The 18,761-nt window shown below is 41.4% G+C and overlaps 1 protein-coding gene across 2 annotated transcripts in view; it reads left to right on the forward strand.

The window, feature by feature from the left end:
* Nucleotides 1-18,761, forward strand: part of Synpr (synaptoporin) — a 324,758-nt gene that overhangs the window by 252,121 nt on the left and 53,876 nt on the right. For both annotated transcript variants that reach the window (XM_032918342.1, XM_032918343.1), the window contains one exon: nt 11,598-11,796. In XM_032918342.1, the coding sequence (XP_032774233.1) occupies nt 11,598-11,796 (199 nt within the window). The remainder of the gene's footprint in view (nt 1-11,597; nt 11,797-18,761) is intronic.

An 18,761-nucleotide genomic window follows, 5' to 3' on the forward strand; every position in this document is an offset into this window, starting at 1 on the left:
CAAGAGAGAACTCTCAGATACGGATACCTTTGAGCTGAGACCTGAACAAAGAGGAAGCTGTACTTGGACAGGAGTTCAAGGCCACCAGATGTTTTGAGAGTAGGTTATTGTTTTCTAGGAAAAGAGAAAAAGCTACTGGGTGTGACTATAGCAAAGTAGGCAAAATAATGTAGTATTTTCTTGTGAGCTGTGTCAATGGTTTTGGGTACAAACCTGAATGCTAGAGAGGATATCTAGACTTTTTGAGACTTTACAAAAGCACTTGTATTTTTTAAAATCAACTCTATTAACAACACTTAGCATTTAATTTAGAATTATATTACTTAACATATTAACATATTCTAGTGGTGAATTAGCAGTGTTCCTGTCAACACACCTGAGCGTGACAGAAAGACACTGTGAGGCTGGTACTTCTCTTTCTTCTAAGAACATCAGAGGCTTCAACAATGAAGAGAGGGCTTGACCCTAGAGCACATAGGGCTCTGGGTTTGAGTCTCAGCGCCAAAGCAAAGGAGCAAAGGAGCAAACAAAAGACATGATACTTGTCACAAGCTAATGGCTGGTAGAGATTATATATATTGTCTTTCAGGTTGATGGAAATGTTTCAAAAATATAGCTTTACCATGGGCGGATAATGGAACAAACACCCTGTGTATTAGGTCTGGAAGTGCACCGGTGCTTTGGAAGTAACATGTCACTGACTAGGCCGGTGCTTGAATCCTGTCCCCATGCAAACCTGGGGCTTAGAATAGATGAGGATTAACTGTGGCACAGGGCCTGAAGAACTCTTTAAATACAACTCTTATTTCCATTGTTCACCAGTCAGCAAATGATAAAGGTTTTCAGCATTTTGAGGAGTTAGAAACTTAGTGACAATTTGATATATCAATAATTATATAGCATAAAACTGAGAAATTAGTATAAAATGTTCAATGTATTCACCACTGAAACATTTGGGGAACTGTTATATAATCTTCACTATGTAGATCTCTAAAGGACGCCCTTACAGAATTGTAACTCATATATCATATTTATACATATCCTTAAAACTATTAAAATATGATACATCTTTCTTTAAAAGTAAGTTATGTTTTGGTCCTATCACTACGTAATAAAAGCATATAGGCTAAGATAGGACCTGAGGTCAATCCCCAGAACTCATGTGGAAAAGCTGGGTGTGGTTTCATTTACTTTTAACTGCAGTACTAGTCAGAGACAGGCAGATTCCTGAAGGGGCGGGGCAGAGAGAGGCCAATTCCTGGGGCTCACAGAATAGCCAACCTGGCCAAACTGGCAAGTTCTGGGCAGTGAGAGACCCTGCCTCAAAACAAGGTGGATGGTATTCCTGAGAATAACACCCAAGATCCACGTCTGGTCCACTGCTGGACACATGTGTACACACATACACACACAAAGTAGGTTAATGATGCTTCATATTTAATTTTTTGGAAATGAAACATTGTACTTTTTTTCTTTAAACATATCTGCACTTTTCACAGAACTAATGAATCAAGTCATTTTACATGATTTAAATAAAATGTCAGATGACAGACTGCACATTCTCTCTCATTACAACATCGTATTTTTGAATATTTCAAATGCCTTTTAATCAAACCCTTTGGATGGTTTACTCACAAAACCTTTATCTACCAACCAGATAAAATGAGAACATATTCACATTTTCAGCTGAACATCCAAGACTCTTTTTAAGCCTCTCTAGAACTATTTTTCCTCACAGCTTACTTGGGTAGAGCACCAGACAGGACCAACAAAAGATGGATTTTTACTTCAGATAAATGGATAACCTTATTATCTATTTACTCTGGCAATAGAGAGGCCATCTGAATTTTCTATTACTCAGATTCTATTTGAAGAAATCAAAATGAATAAGTCATAGCTGGTGAGCTTTGAGGTGCCTCACTGTGAGTCCTATAAGATTTTTGTAGCTTTACTGGCCTCAGTGCAACTCCTGGTCATGCCCCTGCCTCTGCAGAACCATTCCATTTTAATCACCTGCAGGCTTCTGGTCATGCCCCTGCCTCTACAGAAGCATTCCTTTTTAATCAACTTCAGGCTTCTGTTTTGATTTTAAAATTTCTCTCTACTTAATGCAAATGCAGAAATGTGCGTGTGCATGAATGTGTGTGTGTGTGTGTGTGTGTGTGTGAGTGTGTGTGTGTGAGTGTGTGTATGTGTTGTACAGTAAGATAGAGTTCTTTGTAACCAACACAATATCTTTGGATGAAAAGATTGACTCTGTTCTGGGAGCCAGGGACTGTGACAGCAGTTTCCCAGCTTCGCAGGTATGAATACAATTAATCATGCAGAAAAGAGTATTGTTTGCAGTAACCTTGATTACATTTTCCAACATCTCGTTCAGTATCCCGTGGGAGGACAAAAAGTAGCAGAAAGTTCCTTCTACAGTGACAATAAACTGGAGCACAGTTCTTGCATAAGTGAATCGAGAACAAGTATTCCTGTTGTACTGAAGAGCGTTTTGTCTTTTACTCTCTTTCTCCTTGAAGAACTAGTTTCTACTGAATAGACACTGTTGTTACAAACCTTGGGGATCAGACTGCTTTGGATTTAATCAAGGTTAGGATCAAACCATATGCTAATCTGATTCTCTCTGCCTAAGCCATTTCATAAAGATGAAAAGGCTGAACTTGTTGTTAAGGTCGAACACATTGGCTGGAGGTCATCATCCCAACAATATGTTGATATATTTTTTGACTTCAGTGAGAATCTCACACCACGGCCCTAGCAGAAGGGTGTTGGTACTGAGCTGCCTCGTGTTCCGCCTGCTTTGACACTGAAGAGAGCCTGGCACTAACTCTTCTTCCTAGGAGTTCCCTAGACACACTGGTCTTCATGTTAATTTCCAGTGCAGAAGCCTTGCACTCAGATACCTGACTTCCATCCCTTGTGAGAGCAGGAGAGATGCTTCTGTCTTAGGCTACCTGAGCCCAGTTGCTAGAACATTTTCAGTTCTCTTCACAGTGGGCGAATTCCCAGGTCTCTGCTCAAACTGGATTTTACTCTCCTGCCATTTCCACCCCAAACAAACCCCAGCCAAAGACTCTTAGAAAGAGGCAGATTCCCCAGATGTTGATGACAGCATAAAATAAGGGCTTTTGGGGTGTAAGTAGCGTGAAATATAGTATCGTTTCAATCTATGTCTTTAAGCCAGCTTGAGATGGCCACAGTCCTCAAACTCTCATGAGACCATCATGTCAGTAAGTCTCTGCATTTGTCAGTAAAGGGATTAGGGGACAACCTGAATGTCGATATCAATGCTTCAGATTTACATGAAATAAAATATAAAGCACCCTGGCACTGTGCCTGCCATATTTGTCTACTGCATCTAGCGGTAGTAGCTTCCTAAATAGCAGAAGAAAATACAATCCTTCAGACACAAAAAGAAAACCTAAGGTGGCAGGCAAAGGTCTGTTCTTCCCACCCTTCTAGACCATCTCCATTTTATTTCCTAGAAATCATTGATTCTCTGCCCTAGTGCCTCCAATGACTGGTGCATGTTTTCCCTGAATGAACACAGTTGGGCATCCTGTGCAATGCAGTGGTTTAAAACTTAGAAATGCACTCCAGAAAAAGGGAAAACAACTGAAAGATGGGGGTCAGGGAGTCTAGGTTTTTTTTTTTTTATGTTAGGATAAAGAAGATTTCTGACTAATCTTCCCAAGTGACTGAACTCCAACTCTATTGTCTGTGAGTTGGGGAGAAATACTTGGGAGAAAGAAGAGAGATGTAATGTATCAAAGAGCTATGTGACCCCCTGGGGTGGTAGTAACTTATGAAGTGAATTATATTTGCTCAGTAAAATGATGTATATGTGTGTATACAAATGCAATGAAAATGTCTCATCACACACGTAAACAAAAATGGCTGTCAAGAGGAAAGAAAAAAGTCTTCTGAAACCAGAGCCTTGTAAGCCAGAGAGATAGAAGAAAAAACACAAGCAAACAAACAAAAAGCAGTGAAGCAGAGCCCCTGTCATAAGAAGTGAAAGGAGTCAAGCCAAAGAAGCGTGGGGGCACTGTGATTCTGTCACTGGGCCCCTGTCACCCTAGCGTTAGGAAACTTGGTTATAGTAGATTAACTCCTACCTTTCACTTTGCCCTGGGCTGTATCACAGCCCTTGGAGGGCTTCACTGTCTTCCACTAAGACACTCATGCATGGATTGGTAAGATCTTAGACCTGTTTGTGCCCAATATGCTGAAACACCCTTCAGTGAACTCAAAGGCCTTATCACAGATGGCTCGTTGATACCCAGAGCTAGGCCCGTGCTGGACATTACACAGTGTCTCATTTTCTATCCAGAACTAGGCTCTTAGAATTTCAGATCAGAAAAAACCCTAGTAAGATTTGGGCACAGGGACGTTTTCTTTGTGATGTTATATTGATCAGTGTGCACAGTTCCAACTAGCATGGCTATGTAATGCACACAGTTCAGTGTGGCAGCAGAATGAACACTGTCTTGGAATCTTACTCCAGGTAAACTTTGCCTATTAGACGAGTTGTTTGCCATTGGATGAGCCAGTGTGGGCTAGCTGCCTTGCTTATTTTAACATAAGCATTCAGCTTGAAATTTATGTTTGTTTCAAGCTGTCTTGCAGAGTCAGAAACTGGCATCAGTTAGTCAATGAGCTCCTTTCAATCTACTTGCATTTGAGAATCATCTGTGCCATCTAGGAGACGAGTTCCTGCTAGCTCATCACGTACTTTAAGACGTGGTTTCCCCATCTGTACAATAGGGAACATAACAACGCTTCCCTAAGAGACCTAAGTAAGACATAAGTCCAGAATGAAGCACACTGGATGTGGAAAATATCACTAGTTGTTATTACAAATACTGCTATTTTTATGTGTGCATACATGCTACATGCATATATTTTTGAATGTATGTTCACATGCGGGTTCACAAGTTGGGTGCCTGTGTCAGGTGTGTGTCTAAGTTTGTACCTATGCAAGATTGCTGTTAGGAGTTTTCTTCAATTACTCTTCACCCTTTTTGAGGAAGGATCTTTTGGTTGGACCCAGAGCCCAGAATTTTGTGTGAATGCTGTTGATCTGAACTCTGGCCCTCAAGTTTGCATGGCAACAGTCTTCTCCACCAAACCATCTCCCCATCCCACGAACAGTATTATTAATAAAGCAATACCAGCTTGACTTTCTCCAGACCACCGAAGAGATAGTTTAATTTAATATTCTTCCAGTCCTTCCAAACAAAACTCAAAACTTTGCACAGATGGTAACCCCTTTACTTTAACTGGAGAATCATGGGTCTGTTTGAAATGGTTCCCTGGGTGTACTGGTAATATTTTTTAAGGGAAAAAAACTACTCTAAAATGGAAGTCTTTTATTGACAGACAAAATGCAGTAAACCCCGGCAGAATTCAATTACCCCTTGATTGGGTCAGGTCAACCAAGAAGGGAATGAGGGAACTGTACATTTGAAATCAACAAATTGAATTTGGTGCCTCTTGCAACCTCAGCAATTGCTTCCTCACTCCTTCACGAGATCAGAGGTAGACCCGGCAGCTTCCAGATTCTCAGCGAGCACACTCTATCTCCGGGGAACAGTTTTTGTCCCTTGTTTAGCTTCTAAATTAATGATGTTTGCTCATAAAAATTACTGCCGCTACAAAATGTATGTAGGTTGTGACCTCTCTTCTTTTGCAACATTACACACAAAGATGTAGCTGTACATACATACATAAATGCATACATAGATACATATATACATGTGTGTATGTACTAATGCACACACACACACACACACACACACACACACACACACACAGGCACACATGTTGCTTAAAGGAGCCTGTACGTGCATATAAGATTGGGTGTGCATGTGTGCAGTGATATACACCATTGTCTTAGTTAGGTTTCTATTAATCTGATTATTAAGCAGCATGGCCAAAATCAAAATCCACTTGGGAAGGAAAAGGTTTATTTTATCTTACATCTCAGGAAGTCAGGGAAGGAACTCAGTCAGAGCTTGCTTCCCAAGGCTCTTAGCCTGTCCCAGGTTTCCACCACTCCCTGTGGGCTGAGCCTTTCACGTCAACCATTCATCAAGAGAATGCCATATAGACTTGCCGAGAAGCCAAGCCATTCTCAACTGAGATTCCTCCTTCCAGATGACTCTAGCTCAAGTCAAGTTGACAAAAGGACCTAACCAGACAATGATCATGCAATGTTCAAATGCATGGATGAATTACGCTCTAACAACTCTCAGCTGACATCATCCTTCATAAATTAACTTCGCTCCTTCAGATCAAGTACTCATCTGAATTCCACTTCTATTTCTCATTGCCCTCATTTCACATCAGTGAACGGCTGAGAAGTCAAACACTCCACTACCTGCCACTGGCACTGAACGCTACAGTGGAGTTTAAATTTTGGTTTTATGTTATTATAAAGATGGGCACAGTTATCAATTCTGTTAAATGAACCTGATGAACTACAGTGGAGGTAGCATTACTCAACAGAAGGTGCAGAAAGCAATGTGGATTCCTCCATTTTCCTCCAAAGTTCTAGCCTCTGCCAACCTGCCCCAGTTGCTGTACTTGAGTCGCAGAAACTGGCCTGACAGAGATGTGCTGATCTTGGAGGACATCCTGGCATATATCCACATAGTGGCACCAGGGAACATCGATTTTGCTTGTGTTGTGGTTTGGATTTGTTTTACATACTGTTTATCCTAAGAAAATATTGCTAATTTTCAAATTAAAGCCAACATCTATGACATGATTCTCACAGCCTCCCCCTCACCCCCAACGGAAGATTCTGGATGCTTCTCTTCTCTTTATGCATTACCCATCTCCTTGTTCATCATTTAACAGTTTTCTCCATCCATACTGCATTCCCACCCACACTGCATTCCCATCAACACTTCATTCCCATCAACACTGCATTCCTACCCACACTGCATTTCCTCTCATACTGCATTCTCCAACCACAATGTATTCCCACTCACACTGCATTCCCACCCACACTGCATTCCCACCCACACTGCATTCCCACTCACACTGCATTCCCACCCACACTGCATTCCCTCTCATACTACATTCTCCAACCACAATGTATTACCACTCACACTGCATTGCCATTCACACTGTATTCCCACTCATACTGCATTCCCACTCACACTGCATTTCCACCCACACTGCATTCCCTCTCATACTGCATTCTCCACCCACATTGTATTCTCACCCACATTGTATTCTCACCCACACTGCATTCCCACCCACACTGCATTCCCACCCACACTGCAGTCTCACTCACATTGCATTCTCACCCACACTGAATTCCCACCCACACTGTATTCCCATCAACACTGTATTCCCACACACACTGCATTCCCACCCACACTGCATTCCCACCCACACTGCATTCCCTCCCATACTACATTCCCCAACCACAATGAATTACAACTCACACTGCATTGCCACTCAACCTCAATTCCCACTCATACTGCATTCCCACTCACACTGCATTTCCACCCACACTGCATTCCCTCTCATACTGCATTCTCCACCCACATTGTATTCTCACCCACACTGCATTCCCACCCACACTGCATTCCCACCCACACTGCAGTCTCACCCACACTGCATTCCCACCCACACTGCATTCCCACCCACACTGCATTCCCACCCACACTGCATTCCCACCCACACTGCATTCCCTCTCACACTGCATTCCCACACACACTGCATTCCCACCCACACTGCATTCCCACCCACACTGCATTCCCACCCACACTGCATTCCCACCAGCACTGCATTCCCTCATAGCATTGAGCTCTTACCCATGCAAGGATTTGACCCATGTTCATGTCTATTTTGTAACACTGTAAAATTTTAATTCACTTACCAAGCTATTCACCATTTTTATTATTGTCTGTATTTTGTTTTTTGCATCTGTGTGTTTCACCTACATATATGTCTGTGTAACACACGGATGCCTGGTACCCTCAGAGGACAAAAGAGGTCAGTGTGTACCCTAGAATTGGAATTACTGAGGGTCTGAGCTGCTGCATGGGTGCTGTGAACCAAACCTTAATCCTCTGTAAGAGCGGCAGGTACTGTTGGCTGCTGAGCCACCACTCCCATTCACAATTTAAAGTGTGCACGCAGTGTGTTAATATGTTCATCTCTTTGTGGCTGGATGGGGTGTGTCTATCTGATTCCAGATCTGCCTCATCACCTCCTCCCCCGCCCCCCAGTGTCTTGAGACCCTTAATCACCGTGCCAGAACATGAACCTGGGTTTGGCTGCATGGATTTGCTTATTCTGAATGTTCTGTAGAAATGAAACCTGCAGTATTTGACTTTACACGTGACTTCATTCAGCAAAGTACTTTCAAGGCTTCTCTACGGCGTATCAGGCATAGGACTTTAATACATTTATTGACAGATAATCATCCATTGCACGGCATACATTATCTGTTCATCAGTTTATGGACATTTGGGTCGTTTCCATTTTTTCCCGTCAGGAAAAGTGCTGCATGAATATTCTTAGGCTAGTTTCTTGGTGAACATACGTTATCATTCCTCTTGCACACGTACCTAGGAGTAGGTTGCTGGAACCTCTGGTGACTCAGTTTCCCCAGCTGAAATACTGCCAGAGCTTCCAAAAGTGGCTGTTACAGGTTACATTCCTACCAGTGCTGAATGAAACTGCCACCTGCCCTGCATCTTGTCATTCACTGTCCTTATAACCTTTACAGTGATAAGCCATCTGCATGGACATGAAGTGGGCTCTCCTCCTTTCTTGGTTTTTGATCTGTTTCTGGTTTCCTAAGCTGTTGTTTAAAGGTACATTCCAGAGGGAAACTTCCCTTGACTCCCCTATGCCCAGTATAGGCTAGGATTCCCCTGAGCAACCCGCCTTCCTCACTAACGCTGACCTTCAACCTGAGCAGAAACCATTCCAATCTATTTCCCATTCCATGCCCAGGACCCACTCATTGTGTGAGACAGAGTTGCTTATCAAAAGTGGGTTCAATGAATGACAGATTTAAGATGGGGAAGAAAGGTAAACCATGCTATGAGGCCATCTGCTTCAGAATTAATATGATTATTGCTTCAGTCTAGTTCACTTCCCCCCACATTCCAGGCAGGTTATTGAAGAAAATCTGACTCAACACCAGAACTCCTGTTCTTGATACCTGTGTCATATTGCAGCTTAACCTGTCTTTTAAGGAAAAAAAGTTCTCCCACGAAATCAAGCGGGTCATGCAAACTACTTCCTATGTCAAGAATTAAAATAAAAAGAATATGTCTTCGCCTACAGAGATGTCTCCGCCATTAAGAGCACCAGCTGCTCTTCCAAAGGACCAGGTTGATTCCCCAGCACCTATATGGCAGCTTAAAACTGTCTGTAATTCTGGTCCCAGAGTACCTGACACCCTCACCCAGACATACATGCAAGTGGAACACCAATATACATAAAAATAAATTGACCATTTTTATAAGAGTATGTCTTATGAAAATGGCAGCTTAATTATTTCCCTCTTCCTGCTACTAATGAAGCTTCGTTTTTAGAGCTTTCGGTAGGTCTGGGAGGGGTTCTTAGAAATTCTAATGACAGTGACCATTGGAATTCATTCTGATAGCATTTATCCTGCTTGATGCATTGACTAGCTATCATAAACAAGTTCATATAGATGTTTTAAAAGAATCTGGAGGCAGACACGAATTTAAACCCTGGCCCACCCAAACTAGCTGGGTGTTTCAAGACAAATGATGTGATCCTTCTAAATTTTCATTTCTTTATCTATTAGTAGTGAAGAGGAAAAAAACCCCACATTATAGAGTTTGTTGTAGACATTAAGTTAAATAATGTGTTCAAAGCAGAAATGTTTTGTCAAGCTGGCTCTGTTGCTATTAGTATTAGTTCACGATCAGTGTTACCGTATAAACTGGAAGAATGCATACACAGTGGACACTTTGAAAGGGGCTATTTACATTTCGCTTAGTAGAAAAAGTCCTCTCTAAATATGAGTTGGGAATATCTCCAGGAACAGTTTCTCCTACAGGTAGTTTCCCAAGTGAAACTCCAGTGACATTAACAAACTTCATTAACGTCAATGTACAAGTGTTTGCATTGTTGCTGATACACTGTCAACTCCACCTGAGTGGACAGACATTCCCTTTGTAAACTCTGTAGCCACTCAAGCCACACAAGTGACCAGGCCCCACCTGGTATTGACTGTTTGTAATGGCTGTCATAGCCTTCCCAGCCACATACCGCCCCCAAGATGGGAAATTGGCCAGGCCATGTTCAACAAGAAAAAAAAATTCTCACCAATCACTGAACTTGCCACAAATCAGGCCATATAATCCCTTGTATCTCAGGCCACCTTAGAATGCTCGACCCCAGTCCCTTAAGAAACCCTCTGTATACACTATGTTCTTCTCAGTATTTCACTGCTTCTTGCCCAAGAGAGGCAACCACACTCTTGGGTTTTTCCTTCCAATAAGTCTCCTGTGTGGGGTTTATTGTGAGAGGACTTTGCACATTTCAGCTCATGACTGCCCGGATACCTTTGCCACTGAAGCTGTAACTTACATATCTGAAGAACCTTGGTTCCCTGTAACTAATTACAGTTACCACTTCATTCTGACTCACACCCTTATGATAGGTGTGTAATATGACTTCCTGAGTATCTGTAGTTGAGCAGACAGTGTTGCTCAAGCATTTCATTGGTCTCCATCATGGACTATGCTGTGCTGGATGCTCCCCTTGCGGAGCTCACAATCTAAAACTCTCAAAGGTTCATCAAGTTAGGACCTGGCAGAACGAAGACTGATCATTCACTCATTCACGTACAGTGCCTAATAAAAGTCAGCTTTGGGGTACACAGAAAAATGAATACCAAAACCCACACTACCGCAGAGATTGGTCACCACCACTTAGGAAGCCATACAGACAGTTAAAAACAAACAGTGAATAAGTGTGTTATCTAAATAGCTTCACCTAGGAACAAACACCACAAAATGTTATAAAGCGGCTTGTTGAAATTGAAAGGGTTGGAAGACATGTAATTATATTATAATTTCACATATTTTATTTAAAAGAACAAGTATGGTACAATGTCGAAAGGAAAGAAACCATAAAAGCAGTTAGCAAGAGGTTCCTCAGGGAAGATGTGATATTTGGATACTGTGGGGCAAGCATGGGTAGAAGCATCTGTGGAAGATTTGCAGAAAGATTATACCCTGCCTGGTATAACTGCGGCAGGTTAAACAGGCTATGTGTGGAGCAGGAGGACAGGGCTTACTACACTGAGGAAAGAAGCTGGAGACACAGATGGGACCCAACGCTTGCTGGGCCTCTTTCTAAAGTCTCAGAAGAATGTTGTGCTTCTTTCTCTCCCCTTCTCACCTCTGTAAGATGAATTACCACCTCTGTGGTATTGATCTCCATAGGTCAAGCTAGATTCTGTAAATTGACTAACAAATTCTCCACTGAATGTTTCACAGTGGTTAGTGTTAGCAGATGTGATGGTGGACGTTTCAACTCCTACAACATGTAAAGTGTCTTCTTGCCTCTGATGATTTCAGGCTGCACCAGGTGACCTTTGAAGTGCCCACCTGTGAGGGAAAGGAACGGCAGAAGCTGGCACTGGTTGGAGACTCCTCATCCTCAGCAGAATTCTTTGTCACCGTGGCTGTGTTCGCCTTTCTCTACTCCCTGGCTGCCACTGTCGTGTATATTTTCTTCCAGAACAAGTACCGAGAAAACAACCGGGGCCCACTCATTGTAAGTTGCTGTCTTTTTTAAACAATTTCTGTCCCTTTTACCTTCTTTGGATGGTGACTGACGGGCTTTGGAGACATCTGCGCCTCTGAGGCTGGTGTGTGAAAGGCAATCAGTTGTTTTCCTCCAGATCTTTTGGATCTACAACACAAAACAGAATGCCTACTGACTCCTGGGCCCTGGTATGAGGAAGTAGCACTAGATCTGGTAGAAAGCGTATTGATAACAGAGCAGATGATGGTTAGGAATCCCATGAAACCCAGAAAAGAACAGTGAGAGCTTCTGTAGCCTTGTAGTTCCAGCACGGAGTTAGGTGGCCATTACATTTAGTAGCCATTTAGATGGTATGATTTGTGTTTTCTTGAGATGCATTATTTCCTTATTATAAGTAGCCTGAGCATCAAAGTAGTTAAATTGAAGAACTCTCTCTCTCTCTCTCTCTCTCTCTCTCTCTCTCCCTCTTTTTCTCTCCTTCCCCCCCCTTGTACTCTCCAACACCCCAGCTCTTCCCATCACTCCCTTACCTCATTCCTTTCTCTTTGACAATGGTTCAGTGAGTTAGATTGGTGAACACAATATAGCCTTACATGTTACATGTCTTCATATGACCATACATATACCTAGAGAGGAAAATAAATAGTTTCTCAATTTACAGGTACATTTACTTAAAACGTTTTTTTTTTTTCTGAAATGACTCTCATCTAAAAATGTCTTATTTGCTTTTTCTCTTAATAACTATGTTAGTTACCTTTTGTTTTGTAACAAAACATCTGAGGTGATTAACTTACATAGGGAAAAGGATTTGGGAGGCTTATGGTTTTAGAATTGCAGTTTATGATTTGATAGATTTATTATTCTTAGGCTTCAGGTAGGAGTGCCAGCTAGCAATAGTGAGGAGCTCGTGGTAGAGCAAATCTTATGGCCAGAAAACAAAATAGTGAGGGGCTCAGGATCCCACAATCCCCTCGAAAGACACATTCCCCCAGTGTTCTAAGGACCACTCATAGGGCCATATGTCCTATCCACTATCTCCTCAAACAGCTACTATGTGAACTAATTATTTAATGCACAGGCCTTTGGGAGACATTGAAAGACCAAATAATAACAATTATGTACTCCCATTTCACAGAAGAAAGCAGCCTTTCTTGCCACTGGAAAGCTTATTGCAAATCGTCTTTGCAGGCTACAGTTCACTGGAGGCAGTAGAGAACGGCTAACATTGTCAGCATTGACAGCAGTGAGTGTCTAATGCCTAAGTAGAGTCTTCTTTGGCTATGAGGTGACATACAATTTCTTGCTCACAATAAAATCAATATTCACAACCTGATTGTCAGCAGATAGATCATTAAAAATGTTTTGGAGCATAGATTGCTATGTGATTTGAGGTCTGCTATGTTGGAAACAGGAAATTAGCAATATTGCTATAGCAAATTCCATCTCTTTTCACATTCTTTTTGTGCAAGTATTTTTCTCAACAGTGTACAATACACCCCAAGGAATTTAGAAGCTAAGTGAAGAAAAATAACAAGCCATCCATCTTGACATAACTCTGCAAAAACGATTTAGCCTTTTAGATTAATAATTACTTACAGCTGTATAAAACATTATGTTGTTTTAGACAAGTGTGCATTAATAATAATTTTATGGTCAACCAAGTCCAATGATGTTTATAATATTAAAGCCTTAGGGGCTAAGGACAATTAAAAAGTAATTTAAAATTTGTGTATACATTTTTCTTGCAAAGAAATACAATATGGTAATCAATAAAGTGCTTTGAAAAGGTGCTTTGAAAAACATTATAGTAGGCTATAATCTTTTGAGAAATTAAAATAAAAATCTAAGTTTGAAGTGAATAAATAATAAACTTGCCAACTATTAAGAAACTTCTTTAGTTTTTGATGACTCACAAAAAATCCAATAAGAGTCCATTCTGCACTTCCAAAGGCCCATAGTGAGACTATGCCAGAACTCCTGTTCTTTCAAGTAGTTTTCAACAGGTATGGACATTTGTATAGAAATTCTTTCAGTAAATTTTATAAATCTTTAATCTGATCTATAGATTATGGAGAGCTGACCAAACTGTGGAGGGCACCTGCAAGGATGTGTGTTTAGGGCTCTGTGGTCAGCTAGAAGGAAGAGTGCAAGCTCACACCCACAGCACTTTACCCTGTCACTGTGAGTGGGAGAAGCGATACAGCAGAGAGTTCCTGTCTTTGGCACGTCTCTTTTCCTTTCATCTCAAAATGGAGCCCGAGTCACTTCATTTCTCCTGCGATATACACAGAAGAGAGAGGCAGCAAATTTGGGTATCTGTTGGTTTGCTTGCTTGCTTGCTTGCTTGCTTGCTTGCTTGCTTGCTTGCTTGCTTGATTGATTGATTGATTGATTGATTGTTTTGAATGATGAAGACACTCTCTCAGGATTCTAAAGGCCAAGTCGACACCCTCATTCCCAAGGAAGATGTCTGCACTCAAAAACTCATAAATGGAAAAAGTCCATTTGTTATATTTTTTTTTTTGAAAAATCGTTTTATTCCCTGAAACCATTTTGTTGAGTCATGCTGTTCTAGCCCTGTGCAAATAGTCTTTCTCATCAACAAAGATCTAATGAGATCTGAGGTTATGTAATACACCAGGCAAGTTTTTTATTATTATTATAACATCCTAGGGGAGGGACAAGGAAGAGATAATTCTACTAATGAAAAGAGAAAGACCCCAATATGAAGCTTCTGTAATATTAAAAGAAACCCCAATAATCAAAGTTTCTTTTTAGAAAGAGCCTGTGTCCTAGGGATCCCATAGGCGGATACCTTGCAGTTGGTAGAATTGTGAAGAGCAAACCCTATCGGTTCTAATCTCACCACAAGGAGCTGCTCACAAGGAGCTAGTGTAAGGAGATTCAGCCTTGGGGTGGCTTGGGTGATGCCCACTCAAAGTGCTGTTACTAGAGAGGCACTTGCTGAGGGTCTTACCATTGTCCTAACTCTTCCAAGGTCCTGTTTATGCAGAAAGATGGCCACTGGCCATAGCTGCAGCAGGCCCCTCCCCTTACCACTGATTCTTTGATGTTCTTACTGTTCTGTCTTTTGTCGTGGTTTTGTTTCCCGGTGCTGTGACACACAGTAAGCCTAAGGGAGAAAGGGTTTGCTTGGTCCACAGTGCCTTCTCACTGGAGAAGTCAAGGCAGCTGGAACTCAGAACAGTTAAGTCACATGACATCCACAGAGCAGAGAGCAACAGATTAGTGCATGCATGCTAGTGCTTGGGTCACCATTTCTACTCATAGAGTTGAAGACAAACGCAGAGAACAGTCAGCCCACATCCTTTAAAGTAATCAAAACCAAAATAACTTCCTACAGACACGCCAAAAGGCCAATCTTTTTACACAACCCTTTATAGAGAATTCCTCCTTAGACTATGTCAGCTGACAATAAAAACTGAACATCACACAGATTTTGGATTTTGTACAACATACACTTGCACTTTTTAATTATATGATCTGGGATGGCCCTTGTCAGGCTTGCAGTATGTTACAAAGAAATTCTTGTATTATGCTACCAAGGACTCATTCCATCAGCTTTAAGAAATCAGATGCCCATCTGAAAACGAGCATATTCCCATCTTGCTTCACCGTCTTCTAGGATATGACATCATATATTGTAAATGAGATCAGCGTAGAGAGCCATGAGAAGGATGACACTACTGATAAGAAACACGAGTCCTCACTATGACCTCAACTCATACTCCGTGATTTCCAGAATGTTTTGAGCTGGCTTCGTGTTCACGACAGTCCTAGTTTACATTATTGTTTGTGGAGATAAGTAATGGGAAGATTGGGAAAGTCATCAGCTCTTCCACACCTTATCACCAGCAGGCAGGGGATAGAAGTTAAACCCAAATCAAGGACCCTTAAGCCATTATGTAAGATCCTTAAATGGACAGAATTCTACAACAGATTGTGTAAGGCTATGAGTATCCACCAGCATAGCTACTTTGTCTGCTACTTTGGAAATAGATGACTTCTGGGTTCTTCTGCCCATTCAATATTTAATTGGGCTTATGAAGTTCCTGTTAAAAATCTCTAATGCCAGAGTAATGGAAACATCATTTGGAGTTTATCCTTCTGCCAATAACAGGCAAGGAAGCCGGCTTCAGAATACCTAGGTGGATGTGCTATAAGTTAATGATAACAGGGTGTAAGCAGTTTCAGACAGACCAGAGCATGTATATCAATGATTATTTTAATCTACTGGAAAAATGATAAAATTGCCTTTTTAAAGTATAAATGAGATTTTTAATATCTTCAGAAGGAAGTTAATGCTAACAATGCTGAACGATCCAGTAGCAAGAAAACTGACCCAAAGGAGTGGACCAGCTACCATGTGTGCTACAGACAGTGCCTTTCTGTTTGGACAGATACATGCCAGTTCCCAGAAGGCAGTAATCACCTGAATGATACATGACTGTGGAACTGAAATGCCTCGTCTGGTTACATTTTATCATGTTCCCTACAGTATGGCTTTCAAGCCCAGGATTGTGTGCCACAGTATGCTGGGTCTTTTCAGATCTCATGTCAGAAGGAATTTAGGTTTTCTCAGCTGAATGTGAAGTTGGTTTAAAAGGATGACTTGTCTCACATGAATGACAAATGCGCTAAGGATGAGTAATGTCAGCAGTGGTCCACATTCCCAGCAAGCCTCGATGTAATACTGTAAGAAGCTTAGCTTAAAGTGACTAGTCTAGGAATTTCAACCTTTCTCAGTATCTACCTTAATATTTTACTTTTTTAAAGAAGGGAGGAAGGGAGAAAGGGAGAGAGAAAGGAAAAAAGGAGCAAGGGAGGGAGAAAGGACAAATGAAAGAGGGTGTATTATTTGAACTCTCTTATCCAACCCCACAAAGGGAACTAATTTGATAAGAGGTGGCTTATGAGACTGGAGGAGTTTACCCACTGTAGCACATGCTGCTATGCTGACTTGCATTTATATTTTGCCCAGTGTTTCCCAAATATTTTTAATATGTTCTTATTTAGCTGCAAAACAATCCTGAGAGAGAAGTGGAACAATGAGTCAGCTCTCTTCTGCAGACTCAGTGTAATTACCCACGAACATTGGAAAGCTGGTCTGGGAGCTTAGGAGCCATCCTGTTGTTAGAAGACGGGTACACAGCTAGGGCTGGAACCACCACAGCTAATGTTTATGGTTAAACCATGGAGTCCTAGACTCAAGTCCCATCTTTTGACCTGTGCTTAAATGGGTAGAAGCCTGTTACATTCTCTGCACGGGTGCTGTAAGGACAGAGGAGTAAATGCTTACAGGCTATGTACAGGAAGAGGACACTGTAATGAGAAGTCAAATGATACCAGGTTCTAACATTCTTGCAGACATTAGTCTTAAAGGTTCCCATGTCTATTACATAATCCTGCAAAGTAAAGTTGGATTTTGTTCAAATGATTCTACAGTTCAATGTTATTCTACTGTGTTCATTCCCTCTATACCAGGTATCCACTCCTGCCTCAAGTCCCTAAGTATAGCTTGATTCATTTCTGGGTCTAAGATAATGACTATTATATTCGAGTGCACAGGTGACATTTTTCCAATGGAATTCACTCTGTTAGATGACCAGGAAGTCATGACTCTGTATTTTCAAGGATGGGCTTAATCCACAGCTGAAGGAAGACAACAGGAGAGCATAGACTCAATGATTCTGTTTAGTCAAACTTTGACTTCTGGGAGATCATGGGTAGCACTTGGATTTTTCAGTATCTGAGTTATCGAAACTGAAAGTCTCTCTCTCTCTCTCCCTCCCCACCTCTCTATCTCTCTCTATGTCTCTGTGTGTGTCTCTCTCTCTCTCTCTCTGTCTCTCTGTGTCTCTCTCTGTCTGTCTGTCTCCTGCCCATACCTACCTTCCTTTTCTTTCTTTTCTGTTTATTTTCTTGTCCCTGTCTTTTTTCTCATCTTGTCGGTTCTATTTCAAGTCTGAGTAATTTTCAATGTAATAGCACTAAGTATCCTTAACCAACATGGATGGATGGATGAGTTAGAAACATTTGTTACACTAACAAAACTCACTATGAAGCTCTTACTCGTAGTTGGCCTGCTAAGCATGTGAACAGGACTTTAGTACCCTAAAGAAAGGGAAATGGCTTCCTGGGATGAAGGCTGCACCTCCCACACACCTAGTAGCATGGAACCCTTTAGAGTGTAGTTCCAGAGCATTTGGAAGTTGGCAGATAGAATGGAGAATGTTGGTTTTGAAGTTCTGGTCAAGACACAATGTAATTGATTCTTGAAAGAAATTATTTGAAATCCCTGAATATGTTCCCTGTTATTCATAGATATGCTTGTCAGACTCCAAAGCCTGACTTGTCAGGCATATGTGTGCTCAGTTAGAGTTTTACTGCTGTGACTAGACACCTTGAGCAAGGCAAGCTTTATAAAGGACAACATTTAATTGGAGCTGGCTTACAGGTTCAGAGGTTCATCAAGGTGGGAACATGGCAGCATCTAGGCAAGCACAGTACAGGAGGAGCTGAGACTTATACATCTTCATCTGCAGGCTGCTAGCAGAATACTGGTTTCCAGGCATCTAGGATGAGGGTCTTAAAGTCCACACCCCCAGTGACACACCTGACCACACCTTCAAATAGTGCCACTCCCTGGGCCAAAACCATCACAGCCCAGATGTTATACTTTCCATCTGCTTATTCTCTGAGTAAAGAAATGTTGACAACACAAAAGGGGTAAATTCACATTTAAATGAACTCTTAATCTAAACTACCATAAAACTTGCATGAACGAATATTTTTTCCCCCAGGAATAGCACAGACAAAGGCAGACAGATTAATCCATTTAAAATGGCCCTAGCATACTATGGACATTCTTTAACAAAATTGACATCTACAGTTCATTTAAGTTTTTAATGATTAGTGAATTCTTAATTACAATTTAAATGGAGATAAATTCT

Source organism: Rattus rattus, chromosome 12 (assembly GCF_011064425.1).
Source record: "Rattus rattus isolate New Zealand chromosome 12, Rrattus_CSIRO_v1, whole genome shotgun sequence".
In the NCBI taxonomy this organism is placed as follows: Eukaryota; Metazoa; Chordata; class Mammalia; order Rodentia; family Muridae; genus Rattus; species Rattus rattus.